Raw genomic sequence first — 14,908 nt, forward strand, 5'->3', positions numbered from 1 at the left:
CATCTAGCCTCAGCCACTACCCCAAAACTTGCCTTCACCTAGAGAGTAGATTCAATTTATAGCCTTCGTTATAAATGGGATGTATCCTTTTTTCTATTCAGAAGAAGTCTTGTATAACGATTTCATCAGGACTTAAGTGGTCTGGGGGGGTGGTGAACTCTAGCACTCCCCCACAACCTCAAAGTTCATCTCAATGCCATCTCAAGCAAAGGGACCTGCTCAGGTGACTAGAACATACTGGACACAATGCCAATAAACAACAGTGGTCAAAATCAGGACCCGGCTGTGCTTCTCAGTTCCAGCTGGGTGGCATGGTGCCAGGAGTACGTACACAACAGGTACTAAACACACTTGGTGAAGTCAAACAGGGTTTGATGTTCCTTTCAATATTTTTGAAGGGCACCCTCACCCTGATGTTTAAGTAAACAAATCATTTGCTGCAGTACAGTAGAGACAGAACCGCTCTGAATCCATCGCTGTCACCTGTGGGTGGATTCACATTGTGCTTTAACACAAACACACATGGATTGCCGCAGCTTAGTATCTCAGTGTCAGGGGCTCAGAAGCACGCCCCAGTCCCAGAGGCATGACACCAGGCTCAGGGCCAGCCTAAAGCCAGTGTGGCTGAGGGCTGCCCCCTTCCCACTGGTGACAGTGGGGACAAGCTGCCAGACAGCTGGATTGGGACTCAGCTCTGGCCCTGGCTACCACAGCAGGCCTGCCCTGCTCACCTCCCTGTGGGACTGAGGCCCCTTGGCCCACGCCGGCCCCCCATCCCAAAGGCAGCAGCCAGCCCTCCCTGCGCCCCGACAGTCTGGCCCAGGCCCAGCCCTCACACCAAAAATGGGCTTCCCGGCCAGGCCACAGCCCTGCCCCCTCACCACAGACTGGCTGCCTGTCCCCTTGCCTGCCCCGCTCCCTGGCTGGGGCCGTGGGACAGGCCCCGGCTGACAGGCCCCGGCCCCCAGGCCCAGCCCAGGCCCTGGGGAGCAGCCCCTGCCCCTTTGCCCTGCTCCTTGACTGGTGGCCACAGCCGCACCTGAATACAGCAAACCTCAGCCACATGCAAGAACCTCCCCTCAGGCCAATGCTGGGAGCTAAAAATCTATCAGATGGGTGTTCTCTCAGTGTAGTCTAGATCAGCTGTGAAACGTTAGTTGCCCCCATGAGAAAATCCTCTGCTTTACCAGTAGCTCCTTTACCTGCTGTTGATCTCTTCCAGCCATATCTGGATCTCAGAATATTTGCTGGGACTGATCTTTCCATATTTAACAGCTAAGTTTTCAATATCTCCCAGCTGGCCTTTGCCTGCAGCCAGTTCCATTAAAAAGTTCTAAAATAGAAAATATACAAGAATGCAGATTTTGAGGTTTTTTTTTTTATTTGTATGGACATAATTCTCAATAATCTGTCATATCCACTCATCTCCCACTTTCACAAGTGGCTTTTCCATTTACCTGTCTGCTGCCACCATACCCACCTGTGCATGGAGATCCCCTGTAGCCCTCCTGAACCCCCTGGTGTGCACCCTACACCTATGTACATATGTCCCACTCCACTGGGATGCAAGCGTGCTGCAGGATTTTTTCATCATCTGTCATTTTTCTTCAAGTGACATAAGATAAACCACAAAAAGAGTCCTTTTGTACCATGATACTTGTACAGGATGCCACATCCACAGGAGAAGTTAAAGGGACATAGTTAAATCAGCTTCAATGAGCTTGGCATAGTTTATACGAAAGAAATACCTGATCTATGCATGACTCCGTAAGATGAAATAAATGAAAAGACTCTCAAAACTTCATTTCTCAACTTTACCTGTACTCCCAAGGTCAATTTCATTTAAAAGGTGTCATCTGTGAGCAGAGAAAAGGGGTACCTGATATTTCTGCTGCATGACCTCCACGTTGTCTGCTTGAGGCTGAAGAGTCCGGAAAATGTTCTCTTTGTCTTTCATCCATGACTGAAATTCTTCGCAAGAGCTACAGAAGCGGTAATATCCAATCATCTCCTCCAAAGCCTTTTTTCTGTCCTGTAAAACAGATGAAGATTTAAGTATTGCTGTAATAACTCGTTGCCATTTGAAGGAAAGAAAAGATCCTTGGATTTAACTACAATACACAGGTGGTAGCTTAGTAGTTTTGCCAGACACAGCTGAAAGAGAACAGAACACGTTACCTTAAGATCACAATACTCCTTTCCCAGAGCAACAGTGGTTTAAAAGCGTAAGAGAAGCAGTTGGACAGTGCTCAGCCTCTGACAGGCAGCAAGGCCACTGTGCTGTTTGCTCCTGCTGCCTGAATATTTACCTCACTAATCTCAAGAATATGTAAAAGTCCAATACAGCATGTTTTTGTTGGTGTTTGGGGCAGGACTGTGCCAGGTGGGAGTGAAAAGTGATAAATGGAGAATGCAGATTACAGTTGTTTATTTTTTCCGGTATCAAGTAAAACAGCCCAAAGATTTAGGAGCTGCAGCAAGCAAACATTAGGGGAAAAAAAAATATTACACAAAAGAATCCACTCTTCATAAAGTAAAAAGACTAGAAGGTAAATGGGAAGTTTGCCAACAAAAAAAGCATTTTGATACAAAACTTCAATGCCTTGAAGTCCCACAGGACAGGATTGAGGCACATTATTAAACTGAAAAGCAGAGGTTGACATAGCACTTAACCTCACTATGCATTGCTTTGGACTTCACTATTTTTGTGAACTGCAAAGCGTTGGAGGGGTTACTATACCTCAGCCATGCTCTGTAGATTTTCATAAAGTGAATCTATTTCATCTTGGGTCTTCCAGATGTTCTCTGGAAGAAAATGAACATCTGTACTGGAGGTTCCAGGGAATACAGTTTCAGACGTTGCCCAGGTTCGACTGAATGGTAGCTTATTTGTCTTTTGATTTAAGTCACTTAGGGCTTCTGTCTTCACCACCTGTTAAACAAAATTTAACAGAATCAATGGATGAATATTTGTAAATTGGATAAAAATTTCATATGGAAGGAAAATTTGGACTTGCTAGTTCAAATCACAGCATTCTGACCCTTTAAACAAAACATTTCCACTATTTGTCTGAATCTGTTTCCTTTGTTTTATTCTGAAAGAATGAACCAAATGACTGAAAAAAACCCCCAGTTTTCTTTAAAGAAGTTGTTTCATTTAACTTATTTTAAAATATATTGATTCGGTAAAAATTCTCATTTTGTGCCCACATCAAAGTTGGTTTGTTTTTTTTCCAATTTTTAAAATTGCCAACAAACCAAGGAATTGACTATGCTCACAGTTCTATTTGTAGTGATGTTTTAGTACCAGAACATTTCCAGTTTCAAAGCCTGCAAGTGCCCTAGTGAATAAATGCTTTCATTTGCACATCAATACCATCTTGTCACTTACTACTGTATGAATTGCTCCTGGAGCTGTGGGATGGTTCATAACTACGTTAGAATGCAGAAAGAATTTGTAAAGAAGTTTAGATTAAATGTCTGCTTTTTAAAGCTGGTTGAAATTACTAATGTTATGAGAATAAAGAGCGCAAAAGTATCTGTGAGGACCAGTGGAGGGAACTAATATAGATGAGAACACTATCATAGAACGCTAACTAGGTGGGCTACGACTGGCGAATAAGCTTCTTTGTCATCTAAAAATTTGCCTCAATTCTAATAAAAATTTCTTGTGAATTAAAGAAATGCTCTTGTTTAGGTCATTTGGAAAATTCTAGTATGGAAAAATCAAAATCTTTTACATAATTAAAAACCATTTCATTTACATTCTTCAACAAAATGTGACACAACCCCTCATCTACTTACTGCAGTTGGAGCTTGCTGTGCTGCAATGTCAGCCTGCTCTTTCAGGCGTCTCATCTCAGAGGAGTAGGCTGCAATCTCCTTCTCCAGGCGCAAGTGACGATGCAACAGTGCTTCAGCGCTCGATTCATCTTTTCCATAGTCCTTGCTGGCCAGAAGGGGCTGCCTTTCTTGTAACCATGAGTTTGCTTCATCGATGTCAGCGAAGTACTGATGGAACACAGGGGAAAAAAACACTTGGTTTCATTCTGAAAGCATCATATCCAGCTCCTTCTTTTGAAAATAATGAATAAGGCAGAAATGCCATTAGGTTTGTAGTTATAAGGTTACTTACAGGTTTTGTGGAAGCTATGAATAAAGAAGCTCTAAGCCCATGATGTATTTCATGATCACATCAGGCACAGATAATTCACAGAATCACAGTGAGTAAATAGATTCATGGATTGCCTATATAACTCTTTAAAAACTCCTAACTCACTCAAACTTTATGGTGCTTAATAGCAGTGGTAAAAGGAACCCACAATGTACAACGTTGGTAGGCACCACATAGTTCCAACAGGTATTTACTAAAAGTTCTAAGGAATAGTCCAACAACAATGAACTCAATCTACAACAAAAGCTTTCTTCTTTTTTTTTTCCAGAATTTACAGTATGCCTGGCTATGGTTGTAAAAACCAAAACAAGATTTTGAGATATAGAATAAAGGTACAACAGAAAAAAAGAAAACCCATAGTAGTGAAGGAAAAAGAAAGAACAACTGAAACATCATAATGATGTTGAACTTACTAGACAGAAGAGAGAATTTAGACTTTGTCAAGAACAAAGCTGTTAAGTCTTGTTCAAATGTCTCATGGGAACAACAGACTGAGTAAAAATCTTGGGGAAGGGATAATACCTGAGATAATGTTATGTGATTTGTGAATGCTGCTTTTATAAGAGCTCTTTATTTGCAGATGTGTGAATGTTTGTTGCTGTAGAAGTGTAGATCAGAATGGCAGGGTCACAAGTTTCCCAGAGCTTGGGAAGTTCATGGTCAATCCAAGTTTTATGGCATGTTTCTTTTGTTGTTCGTTTTTGGTTTGGGATTTTTTTTTTCATGATAGAAAAATATCACACAGCTACCCAGATCCCATTCTCAAAAAAGATTGCATCAGCACTATTATGTGTGCTATTTCCATTAGCATTTTTAACTTAGAACAACTCCCAGCTGCTCAAATCTACCTGGCTGGCTTGCAGGAGAATTGAGACTTCGCTGCTGGAGATCTTTTTGAAAATCAACACCTAAAGGCTTCCCGCCACTGTTGCCCTGCATGTGAGAGCATGGGGAAGAACTGAACCACATCTGTGTCCCCCATACCACGCACCACAGCAGACCCCTGCATACCTGTTTGATGAGAGCTGCTGCCTGCAGGCGGCTTTTGCGATCAGCCACCTCATCTTGGAGCTGCTGCCACAACTTCTGGAGGTTGTCTGTCTGCCTCAGAATGTCCTCCTGGCACACGGGGTTCTTCTGGCTCAGCTCCCAGCCCCTCCTCATCACGTCTGCACATATGGCCCTGTGGGAGTTGCACTCCGCTTCGAGAGCCTAGCAGAAGGACAGGAGACATGTCAGCACAACTCACTCCCCACCAGCTGAGGGCAAGAGGGTGTCCTGTTCTCTGCTACTGTAAGGCATATGTTTCTAAGAGCCCTGTGTCTTATCAATGCTTATGACTTCCCTGAGCCCTGAGATGATTCCCCCTTGGCTCCCCACACACAAGTTTCTGTCCTACTTATTGCCTTTGATGTGAAGCTTGTTATGCAGTCTTCTCGGAAGTAGGTACTTGTTTGTCGCCCACCAATTCAGCTGTTTTATGCCTTCCAGAAGCAACAAATATGCAAACAGATGCACACAAATGTATATTAAAATTACAGAAGAGGCTCCTGTTTCAGTTTCGTCATGCAAGTCTCAAGTCCACAGGTCTCTTCATTTGTTCACAGCGATTCTTTGCCGTAAGAAGGCAGTAGCTCAGATAGCTAAACTTTTGATATTAGCCCACAGCAAGCTCCTAGGGAAAGTAGCGGTAACAGATTTGTAAGCTCACAGAATGTTATCCATCCTACATGCTTATATCTGTCTTCTTTTCACCATCACTTTCTTTCCTCACATCTCTCTTGGCCAGAGAAGGTGGATAAAAAAAAAACCAACAAAAACTAGCAACCTTTTTTTCCTCCTATGCAACGTGAGCTAATATGGAGGCCAGTGTCTTTGCTAGAACCTGCACTTCTAGTCCAGTATGAAGTATATTCCTTCTCTACTCTTTCCTCCCCCTCTTGGGAAAAAATCCCTACCCTATACATTTTTTAAAAATTACAAACACTGGTCAGGACAGTTGAGATTATGAGTGGATTGACAACTTGCTTATAAGTGCTGTGCTGACTGAACTAAAGGACATAAACATCCAAAAATCTTGCTGTAATACAAAGACAAGGCACCACCATCAAAGTAAGATACCTTGTGCTTCTGAATAGAGGCTGTAATCTGGCTGACATCTTTCCCTAACGTTGTTGTTCTTGCTAGCTTCCATTTCTCAGAGATCCACAATTCTTCTTCTTTGCAGTCACGGAAGAATTCAAAAAGCTTCAAAGCCTCTTCTAGCTGAGATTTTCTGAAACAAAGAAACAAACAGTATATCTGAGTCAGAATTAGGATCCCATGGAGACAATGGTAGTGTAATCAAAGAACAACTTAGAAAATCCAAAATCTGGAAGCCTTTAACTCCTTTGTCATAGGTTAATTTATTCATGTAAGAAGACAAAGGAAACAAAATCACATTTCCCTCTTCCTCTAGGAAAGGAGACAACCACATGCTATTCAGACTTCACATAGAGCAAGTCATAATAAATGCTGAAAATTAAGCTATTCTTCATCTATGAAAGTGAGTGATCTCTTTCAGTCAACTGCAATCAAGACACTCAAGTTGCTTGTGTTACATATTTATAAATGGAGAAATGAAAAATTTCAAATGCTGGGAAGTTGTGTCTTCGGATTAAGGGAGTGATTGACCATCCTAATCATGAAGAACAGAGCCATAAGCACGGCCCTACCGTGACTTGCTCAGAGCTGTAAGGTTCTGATACAGCTGACGAAGCATTTGAACTTTCGCGTAAAGCACTTCTGGTTTAACTGTGCTGTCCTTGCTGATTTCTGCTGTCTTCTGTGTGATGTGTGTCAATCTATCATCATAGGAAGAGATCTGCGAGTCAACCAAGTTGTGCTTCTGCAGCAAATCTACTACTTCCAGGAGCTGCTTCCCACAGTCCTGGGAACTCACTAGCACCTGCAAAGCGAGAAACAAGAGGCATTGGCAGAGCGTGCATCCAGGGTCTCAGTACAAAGAAATCAGTTGAAAGGTTCCTGTTGACTCTCACTGCTTCCAAACGTAAAAGAACGACGGCAGCTAGGTAAAGCTGAAAAGCTTCCTAACTACACGAATCATACTTTTCTTTCAATTTCAACAAGCTAATGGCAACAATCCAGAGTTTCTATTTACTGCAGTGCAAGTAATAGTCTGTTCAAATAAGTACCTGTTTACACACCTAAGTTATTTTTATTGATTAAGCACTCAAGGTCTCAGAATTCATGCGTGCAAGGAATCTATAGGCAGATTTATTTGCAGTCTGTATTTGGAGAATTCTACAATATCCCATTTTACGTTATGTTTTGACTGCAGTGTTTTTTTGTTTGAGGAACTTACTTGTCTTTGCTATCTAAATAATGAAAATAAGTTCTTCATAGTATTTAATTGATGGCTGATGAAGGTATCAAGTGCTTAAAAGGCTGTCCTCTTTCTAATTGTATCAATGGATGCAATTATCAATCCTATTGTAGGATGTTATCTTTCCTTACTGGTCTTCTCCCATATCCTCAGGCTGTCATGGTTCTAACAACATTATTACAATTAAGTGTTCTTTGTTTACTAACACTAGGACAGAAAGATTAATAACTTATAGATGGCTCTTATCTTTAATTTGAATTCACAACTTCATATAGCATGTTGATGCTTCCAACTTAGGTACAAGGCATCCTACTGTTGCAACGATTTTCCTGTCTTTAAATAAGACAAGGCAAGACCAAAGGATGTATATATACTTCCTGCCATTACAAAATCAATATTAAACTAATTATTTCCTATGCTAAAGAGAAAACTTTGGGCTCTGATGCTCTGGTAACACTTGGAAATTATTGCTCAAAGGAATCATAGTGGACCTTTTCTCTCTCACAAGTTTAGATACCTGAAAGCCAGACGCATGCCTGAGCTAATCCCCACCGAACTGAAGGTACTTCCAGAAGGTAATTCAGAAGAATTACTTGGAATGGGAACAGGAGGCTCTTTTATTCCACTTTTGCTTTTACATTTCTAAATTTAGGTGAGATCATTTCTCATCTTTATTTTACTACATAACTTGAACCTCTTATGCATTCCCTGTAATACCATATCTGACTAGGGAGAGCCCCAGTAGCAAAGCCTGTTTTTTCTCATGTAGTTACCTTCAATGATGAACTGAAATGCATGGTTAGGCGTTTAAGTAAAAAGGGTGTATTTTTTCTATAGCTGATAGACTTATCTTCTGTTGGCACCAGGCAGTCCCTGGAATATGGACGCACACTGGTAGCAGTGCAAGCTGGTGCTGGTGGAGAGTGGTCAGTACCTGCAGCTCTTTCAGCTCCTCTGTAATGGCATCAGTGTCCCTCAGGAGGCCCAGGATTTCCTGCATTGTACCTAGGGAGTGTTGTCGTCTCTGCAGCTGATCCAGAAGATCCTGCCATTGCTTTGAAATGCTGTTTTGCCTTCAAAGGAAGGGAGAGAAATGACCAATTTGGACTAAAGACTTGGGGCAGCACTGGGAGATTCTCAGTGCTTGCAGCTTTAGAAGAGCTAACTGAACACACACAACTCTTGCCACTCATGCAAGAGGACAGACCATGATCACAAAACAGGCCAAAGCAATGCTGTTATCTAATTAGTGTGATCACGGCACAAGAAATTTTGGCTAGCACATCAACTGTCATTGACTTTTGTCATTTAGACATAATTTTTATGGATAATGAGTCACAATCTGATCTCATAAAGTTTGGTTTACTCTTTCATAACTGTTTTTCTTAGTTTTCCCACAGATTTCTGATTTTATTTGAACTTAGAAAAGCATTGAAATACCACAAGAGAACTTACTTGTACGGCATTCTTAGCCATTCCCAAATCGGGCTGTATTGATCAGAGAAGTCACAATTTCTCAAGATTTGCTGCAAACTGGAGTCAGTCTGAGAAGACTTTGTGCCTTAACTAATCTATAATTTCCCAAACTACACACTGAAAAGGAAATGTGTTGATTTGGAAAAAAATATATCCCTCTAAGAATTTCTGATGGAAGACAGGACTTTTGGCAGAAAAAATATTTTCATATGTAATGAAAATATCTTAAAACTATTTTTCACCAGAAATCAGTCTGGGCTTTGATCATTCAAGAAAAAAATTAAAATTTTAAAGAAGGTGAAGCATTTGTCATATCTGCTGAAACTGTTCACAGTTAGAACAAATTACTGCCAGTTCTACTCCTGAGGAACAGAGCTATGATTCATAGCTACAATTAATTTTCTTCCACCACACCACAGTATTTCAACTAATTTCAACCTCCACCACTACACAGTCTCATGACCGTCACTCACTTCTTCACAATTTGATCCTTGCCGTGATAGTTCTCCTGGCTGATGACTCTGGCCATTTCGTCCAAAGCTGTGAAGCGTTCCCTCCTGGGGAGTACATCTGCCACAATGGCTTCCAGCTTCTTACTGGCAGCTTCCATCCTGTCTGCACTCTCTGGCCAGAAATCCTGCTTCCCAATCACTTTCCTCATGTCTTCCAAGTAGGACTCACGCAGGGCCGCCTTCTTCAGGAACCTCTGGGCTAGCTGCTCCAGCCTTTCTAGCCTCAGCATCTCCTTCTGCAGTGCTTTTCCCCGGTTGTGCTCTGCCTTTTCCAGGATAATCCAGTGCTTTTCCACATCCTGCAGCGTCCTCCCCTCTGGGGGCAAGTATGGACGTTGGTTGTTGGCTCTCTGCTTGGTCCTAATGTTGAAGAGATGAGCTTCAATCATGCCCTTCTCTTGATATTTGGGGGGTTTCTCCACAGTGCGGAAGGTCTTGAAGTTGGCCATCAGCAGCCACATTTCCTGAAGAGAGTTGGGAAAATGACGGTCATCCAGTTCTGTCACCTTCTGTTTAATCCATTTTAGGAGGTCAGAAACCATCTGCTCATACAGAAGCTTCAAGTCATCGATCTCCTTCAGGAAGAACACGATCTGTGATGGGAATATGAAGTTATAAGCCACATAAGAAGCAGACTCAAGCAAGGTGGGTGAACAGAAAACAAGATTTTCATAAACCAAGCTTAGTATTCAAATAGTTGAATGTGTCAGGTGAATATGTGTCAGGAAAATAGTATTTAAAAAGCAGGTTGCCACAGTCATCACATTTTTATACTAATGTGGTGATAGCTGTCTCATCCGAGGGCAGGTGAAATCCTAGAATAACATTCCATAAAACACAGATAAATAAATATTATTTAATGTCTCAATTAGTTTTTTATTTAAGAAAAAGTCCATTTTGGAATAAACAGCATGCATGTGGAGACTGTCAGCAGTTCCTATGTGAGCTGACTAGAAAGCAAGAATCCCAAACTGAGGATTCGGATTTTTTGTTTCACAATGGAAAAAAAAAAAGGGGTTTTTTTTCCATTCTTATTCCTAAAACCAAAACAATTTTATTCCATCTAATACGCAATTACACCCTCTTAGCTTCACCACCTTAGGCTATAGGAGACCACCAGACAAGATCCTGCCTCTCTCACATGCCCACAGCTGACTGTGATCAAACAGCCCCTTCTCAACCTCTTCTCTTGGAGCTGTTTCTCTTTATATAAATTATTAAAGAATGTCTCATAGCCAAACAGGGGTTTGGTAAGGATATTAACTCTGATTTAATACTAATTTTCCAAGTCCAGGGCATTTATCTCTTTCATTTGTGGTTTGACCTGCCTTTATTTCACATTCAGGTAAACACTGGAGCAAAAATTTAGAATGAAATCCATAATTAAATAAAAAGTGTTAGAATTAAATCATCCTTTCTTTCTATTTCACATTTTTTACATCCTCGTCTTTTTACTTTATATTTGATTTTTTCCTTTCTCTAACTTAGTACCCCGCCTGCAGACATTAGGTTTAATGCTGAACAATATCGTCTGCCTCTGTCATTCCCCTGAGCCCACCTGCTCCAAACAGGCAGATCATTAAGGGAGATGGCACTGAGAAAAAACCCAGTCCCTGCAAGTGGTAATCTGCTTTTACCTATCAGAAAGCGCACTTGTCAATGAATAAGTGTCACCATGCTGGAAGAGGAGTAAAACAGCACCAACCTTTAGTGCAGGAAAAGCAGCCCGTGACATCAGGGCTCCCTTCTGTATTTTCTGCCATCGTACCCAGTTTTCGCTGAAAGATCCTAGCAAATGCATGGTCACCTCCCATGGGAGGGGAAAGGAGATTTACCTCCCTGGGTTGATTCTCTCTGCCATCCTGGTCACACACTTAGTCTGAACTCAAAGGCTTCCTTGACACATTCAGGCTTCCCTCCCCAATCCTATTAGTAAATTCAGAGCTGCCTATTTGAGGGGACTAAGGACATGAAGAGATTAACATCTGTTTCATTCTCCTTCTGAATGTTTGTATGTGTCAGATATGCAGAAAGACAAGAATGCAATATTAGAGACAGGCTAAAAGTAGGGAAGGAAGTAAAGAGAGAAAAAAAAGCACGTAAGTGAAAAAAGAGAGAGAAAAGAAAGAATAAATATTCCTATACAAAATGGAAAAAAAACAGCAGAGCACAACAAGAATTGAAAAAGTACAGAGTAAGAGTCTTTCTATTTTTTCCCATGATACAAAAATTATGGCCTGTTTCATCCTTAGAGTTCCTCTAATACATGCTTGGTGACTCAAAGACTATTTCAGGTTTATCAGAAGAAAAATAATATCTCCTGGCCAAAATCCAGGTACTTGCGTGTAGACCAGTCAAATCCTACTGCCCACTCTCCTTACTGATGCCCAGTCTTTTTTTCAGCGAATTCCAAGTCTTGCTCTCATCTAATGCTTCTCTTCAGAGAACGTCACTGGTACTGATACATGTTTTGGTATCATCTTGTTCTTGTCCCAGACCCGCTGTTCACTGAGGAAACCTTGCTTTGCAAAAGTTTTTCACCTTGTCACCACCAGGGAAGTCTTAGTTTGCCCATTAAGCAATATATTTCCCCTCTAAACTGCACAGGCAGTTCTCTGAGTCCAGGTGTTCATGTAGGACCCATCCTGGCTGTGCAGGTTTTGTATGGGCTATCTGTTTTGTATTTTTGACAAAACCAAAATAGGTTATTCTGAAGGTAAAAAAGAAATTCTCTCTAAGGCAAGTGGTCTCCAGTGGATTAACCACAAAACTCCTTCACTTTTCCATCAAGAGGATGCACTAGTTTTTAATATAACTCATGATCATATGTGAAACAAAATGTATGTGGAAACTGAAAAAGAAAAATTTAAGCTTTTCTCTAGGCATGTTTCCCCTTCTTTTGCACTCCCTCATTTTTCAAGTAGTTGTTTTTTTGTTTTTTTTTTCTTGTGGTGTGTGTGTGTTTTGTTTTGGGGTTTTTTGTTGCATTTTGCATTTTGTACCTGACCAAGGAGCTAGAAAGAAAGGACGAGGATTTTCACAGGAAATGAAAATCCAAAATAGTCTCATAGAATAAGGCATCATCTTTCCTATTAAATCAGAAAATTGTTGACTAGGTCTGCTTTTGCCTAGCAGTAATCCTCCCAAGATTAATGGGATCTGTATACCTAAAGCTGTCTTGGAAACACAGCAGTTCTCAAACAGGAACTGTGAGGTCAAAAAGGAATTCATTTTCAGTGAGATAAATGCAATACCCTTCAAAGGAAAGTCCACAGACACTTCTCAAGATTCAAGTGACGATAAAAGGTCTTTCGGATGGCTGTGCCGTTTGATTCAGTTCAAGTGATCCTGAAGTTGAGCTTGCATGAAAAAGCCCCATTTCCAACATAAATTTAGCTTTACGTATTTAACTTTTAACTTCTGAAGACAGTAATGCACTTACTTTGGTAAGTCGCTTTTGTATTGTCTGTCCTTGTTTCAGTCTGGAGAAGTAGTGGTAATAGAGTGAAACATAAGTCATGATGGATCTCTCATCTGGGTAGGGTACTGCCACATCCTCCGCATCAAGCAGTTTGCTGATTCCTAGCTCTTTCTCAGCAACGTCGAAGGCATTGTTCAGGTTTTTGATGGGCTGGTCCTGCCGAAGCGAGCTATAGTGGATAAGATCAGGCCTGGGAAAGGAGAAGAACAGGGCGTGGAGGGGAAGAAAGATTTATGTTTGTCATAAGATCTTTCAGATTATAAACCATAAACTGTTTATTAGACTATGGAATGTGACGTTAACACTGAAATTACTCTGTCTGACCCTGAGCTTCATTCAAGAGCATCACCACTTGCCTACATAACAGGAAGAAAATTGTCCCTTATGAAATTGAAGTACCACTCCCAGCAAATCTCTGCCCTTCACTTATTTCTCCTCACTGATGGGTGAAAACCAAAGCCCATTGGAGAGGCAATTCTGAAAAGGGAGGTGACTCCCAGCTGGGGAAGTTACAGGATCGCACTGTGACATCCTGCCAGAAGACATAGCAGAACTGTTAATGGGAAAGAAATGTTCAAGGTTCTCCCAGGTGGTTTCTCTCTCCTGTCTTTGGCTATTTTCTTCACACTTTTTCAAAGGGACAGAGAAGGGAGAAAGAAAGAGACCGAGAGGTTGCTTACTCTCTTACAATAAAATGAGAAGGTATACATGCTCACAAAGTGTATACAATAAAACCAGTCTCTAAAATAATAACTTTTGAAAAAGAGCAATGGGAACATGACTGAGAGGTTAAGACCAAATAATGGACAGCATTGTTCATATCTGTGATTGACCCTTGGAAATTCGATTTTATGCCCAACAAAAGGAACTACGAAGCAAGGAGCTTTTGGTCCTTCCTTCCTCAGACAGAGAATATCCATTTAAGAAAGGAGAGTCTTCAGTGAGGAGAGGCAAAGAGAGAACCTGAAAATTTCTTGACAAATACTTGTAATTCAGACCCTGGAACAACTTGTGCTGGAGCTAGAAACAGCAAGGAGCAACTCCTCCTGAACTGGTCCATTGAATCATAGAATGGTTTGGGTTAGAAGGGACCTTAAAGATCATCTAGTTCCAACCCCCCTGCCATGGGCAGGGACACCTCGCGCTAGACCAGGCTGCTCAAAGTCCCACCCGACCTGGCCTTGAACACTTCCAAGGATGGGGCCTCCACAGCTTCTCTGGGCAGCCTGTTGCAGTGTCTCACCACCCTCACAATAAAGAATTTCGTCCTAATACCTGGTCTTACCTGTGAGCATGTATGAGTGCATTGAAGGCCAGTCCATCACTCCAGCTTTTGGAGAAGTCCTTCACATTCACATTGGAATAGCTGGCAGTTTTATGCTGACACCAAAGTAGTAGGGCTTCATTGGCAAGTAGACCATCAGCTCTGCCTCCAAATTCTTCCTGTGAAGAGAGCAGGGAAAAGAAAAATCAGGGTGAACCATATATGGAAGTAGCATCAGTGGATTTATGCTTATGTTCCCAGTGATCACTTTGTATTACTTCTGTCCTAGTCACAAATCCCCTCAAACTCATAACTTGCAGACTGTATCTGCCATGAAGGTAGAATGATTTTAACATGAACGTAAAAGTTTTCTAATGAAGTAAAAGTGAATTGAATGAACTCAGAAATTATAACGTGAAATGCAGGTTTTAAAAAGTTTTTAAATGTTTCTCTTCCTCAAGGTTTGTAGAAGTCAAGTGAAAAGCAAAGCTCAGTTTATTTGTTTCCTTAGCTGTGAACTAGAGCTCAGAAACAAAATATAATGTATCCAGGTCTAATGTTAGAAATTATTAACTTTGATTTCATAATACCCTCATAGGATCTTATCTTTCATGTA

The 14,908-nt window shown here is 41.2% G+C and overlaps 1 protein-coding gene across 1 annotated transcript in view; it reads right to left on the reverse strand.

Moving 5' to 3' along the window:
- The window catches only part of SPTBN5 (spectrin beta, non-erythrocytic 5), a 97,797-nt gene that overhangs the window by 78,094 nt on the left and 4,795 nt on the right, over positions 1-14,908 (reverse strand). Inside the window, exons 4-14 of the mRNA XM_074584643.1 lie at positions 14,314-14,471; positions 12,990-13,218; positions 9,509-10,140; positions 8,494-8,632; positions 6,889-7,121; positions 6,296-6,449; positions 5,186-5,386; positions 3,805-4,011; positions 2,741-2,932; positions 1,880-2,032; positions 1,203-1,333 (exon numbers count right to left, since the gene is read on the reverse strand). Coding sequence (XP_074440744.1) covers positions 1,203-1,333; positions 1,880-2,032; positions 2,741-2,932; positions 3,805-4,011; positions 5,186-5,386; positions 6,296-6,449; positions 6,889-7,121; positions 8,494-8,632; positions 9,509-10,140; positions 12,990-13,218; positions 14,314-14,471 — 2,429 coding nt within the window. The remainder of the gene's footprint in view (positions 1-1,202; positions 1,334-1,879; positions 2,033-2,740; positions 2,933-3,804; positions 4,012-5,185; positions 5,387-6,295; positions 6,450-6,888; positions 7,122-8,493; positions 8,633-9,508; positions 10,141-12,989; positions 13,219-14,313; positions 14,472-14,908) is intronic.

The sequence above is a fragment of the Larus michahellis genome, chromosome 4, assembly GCF_964199755.1.
Source record: "Larus michahellis chromosome 4, bLarMic1.1, whole genome shotgun sequence".
Lineage (NCBI taxonomy): Eukaryota > Metazoa > Chordata > Aves > Charadriiformes > Laridae > Larus > Larus michahellis.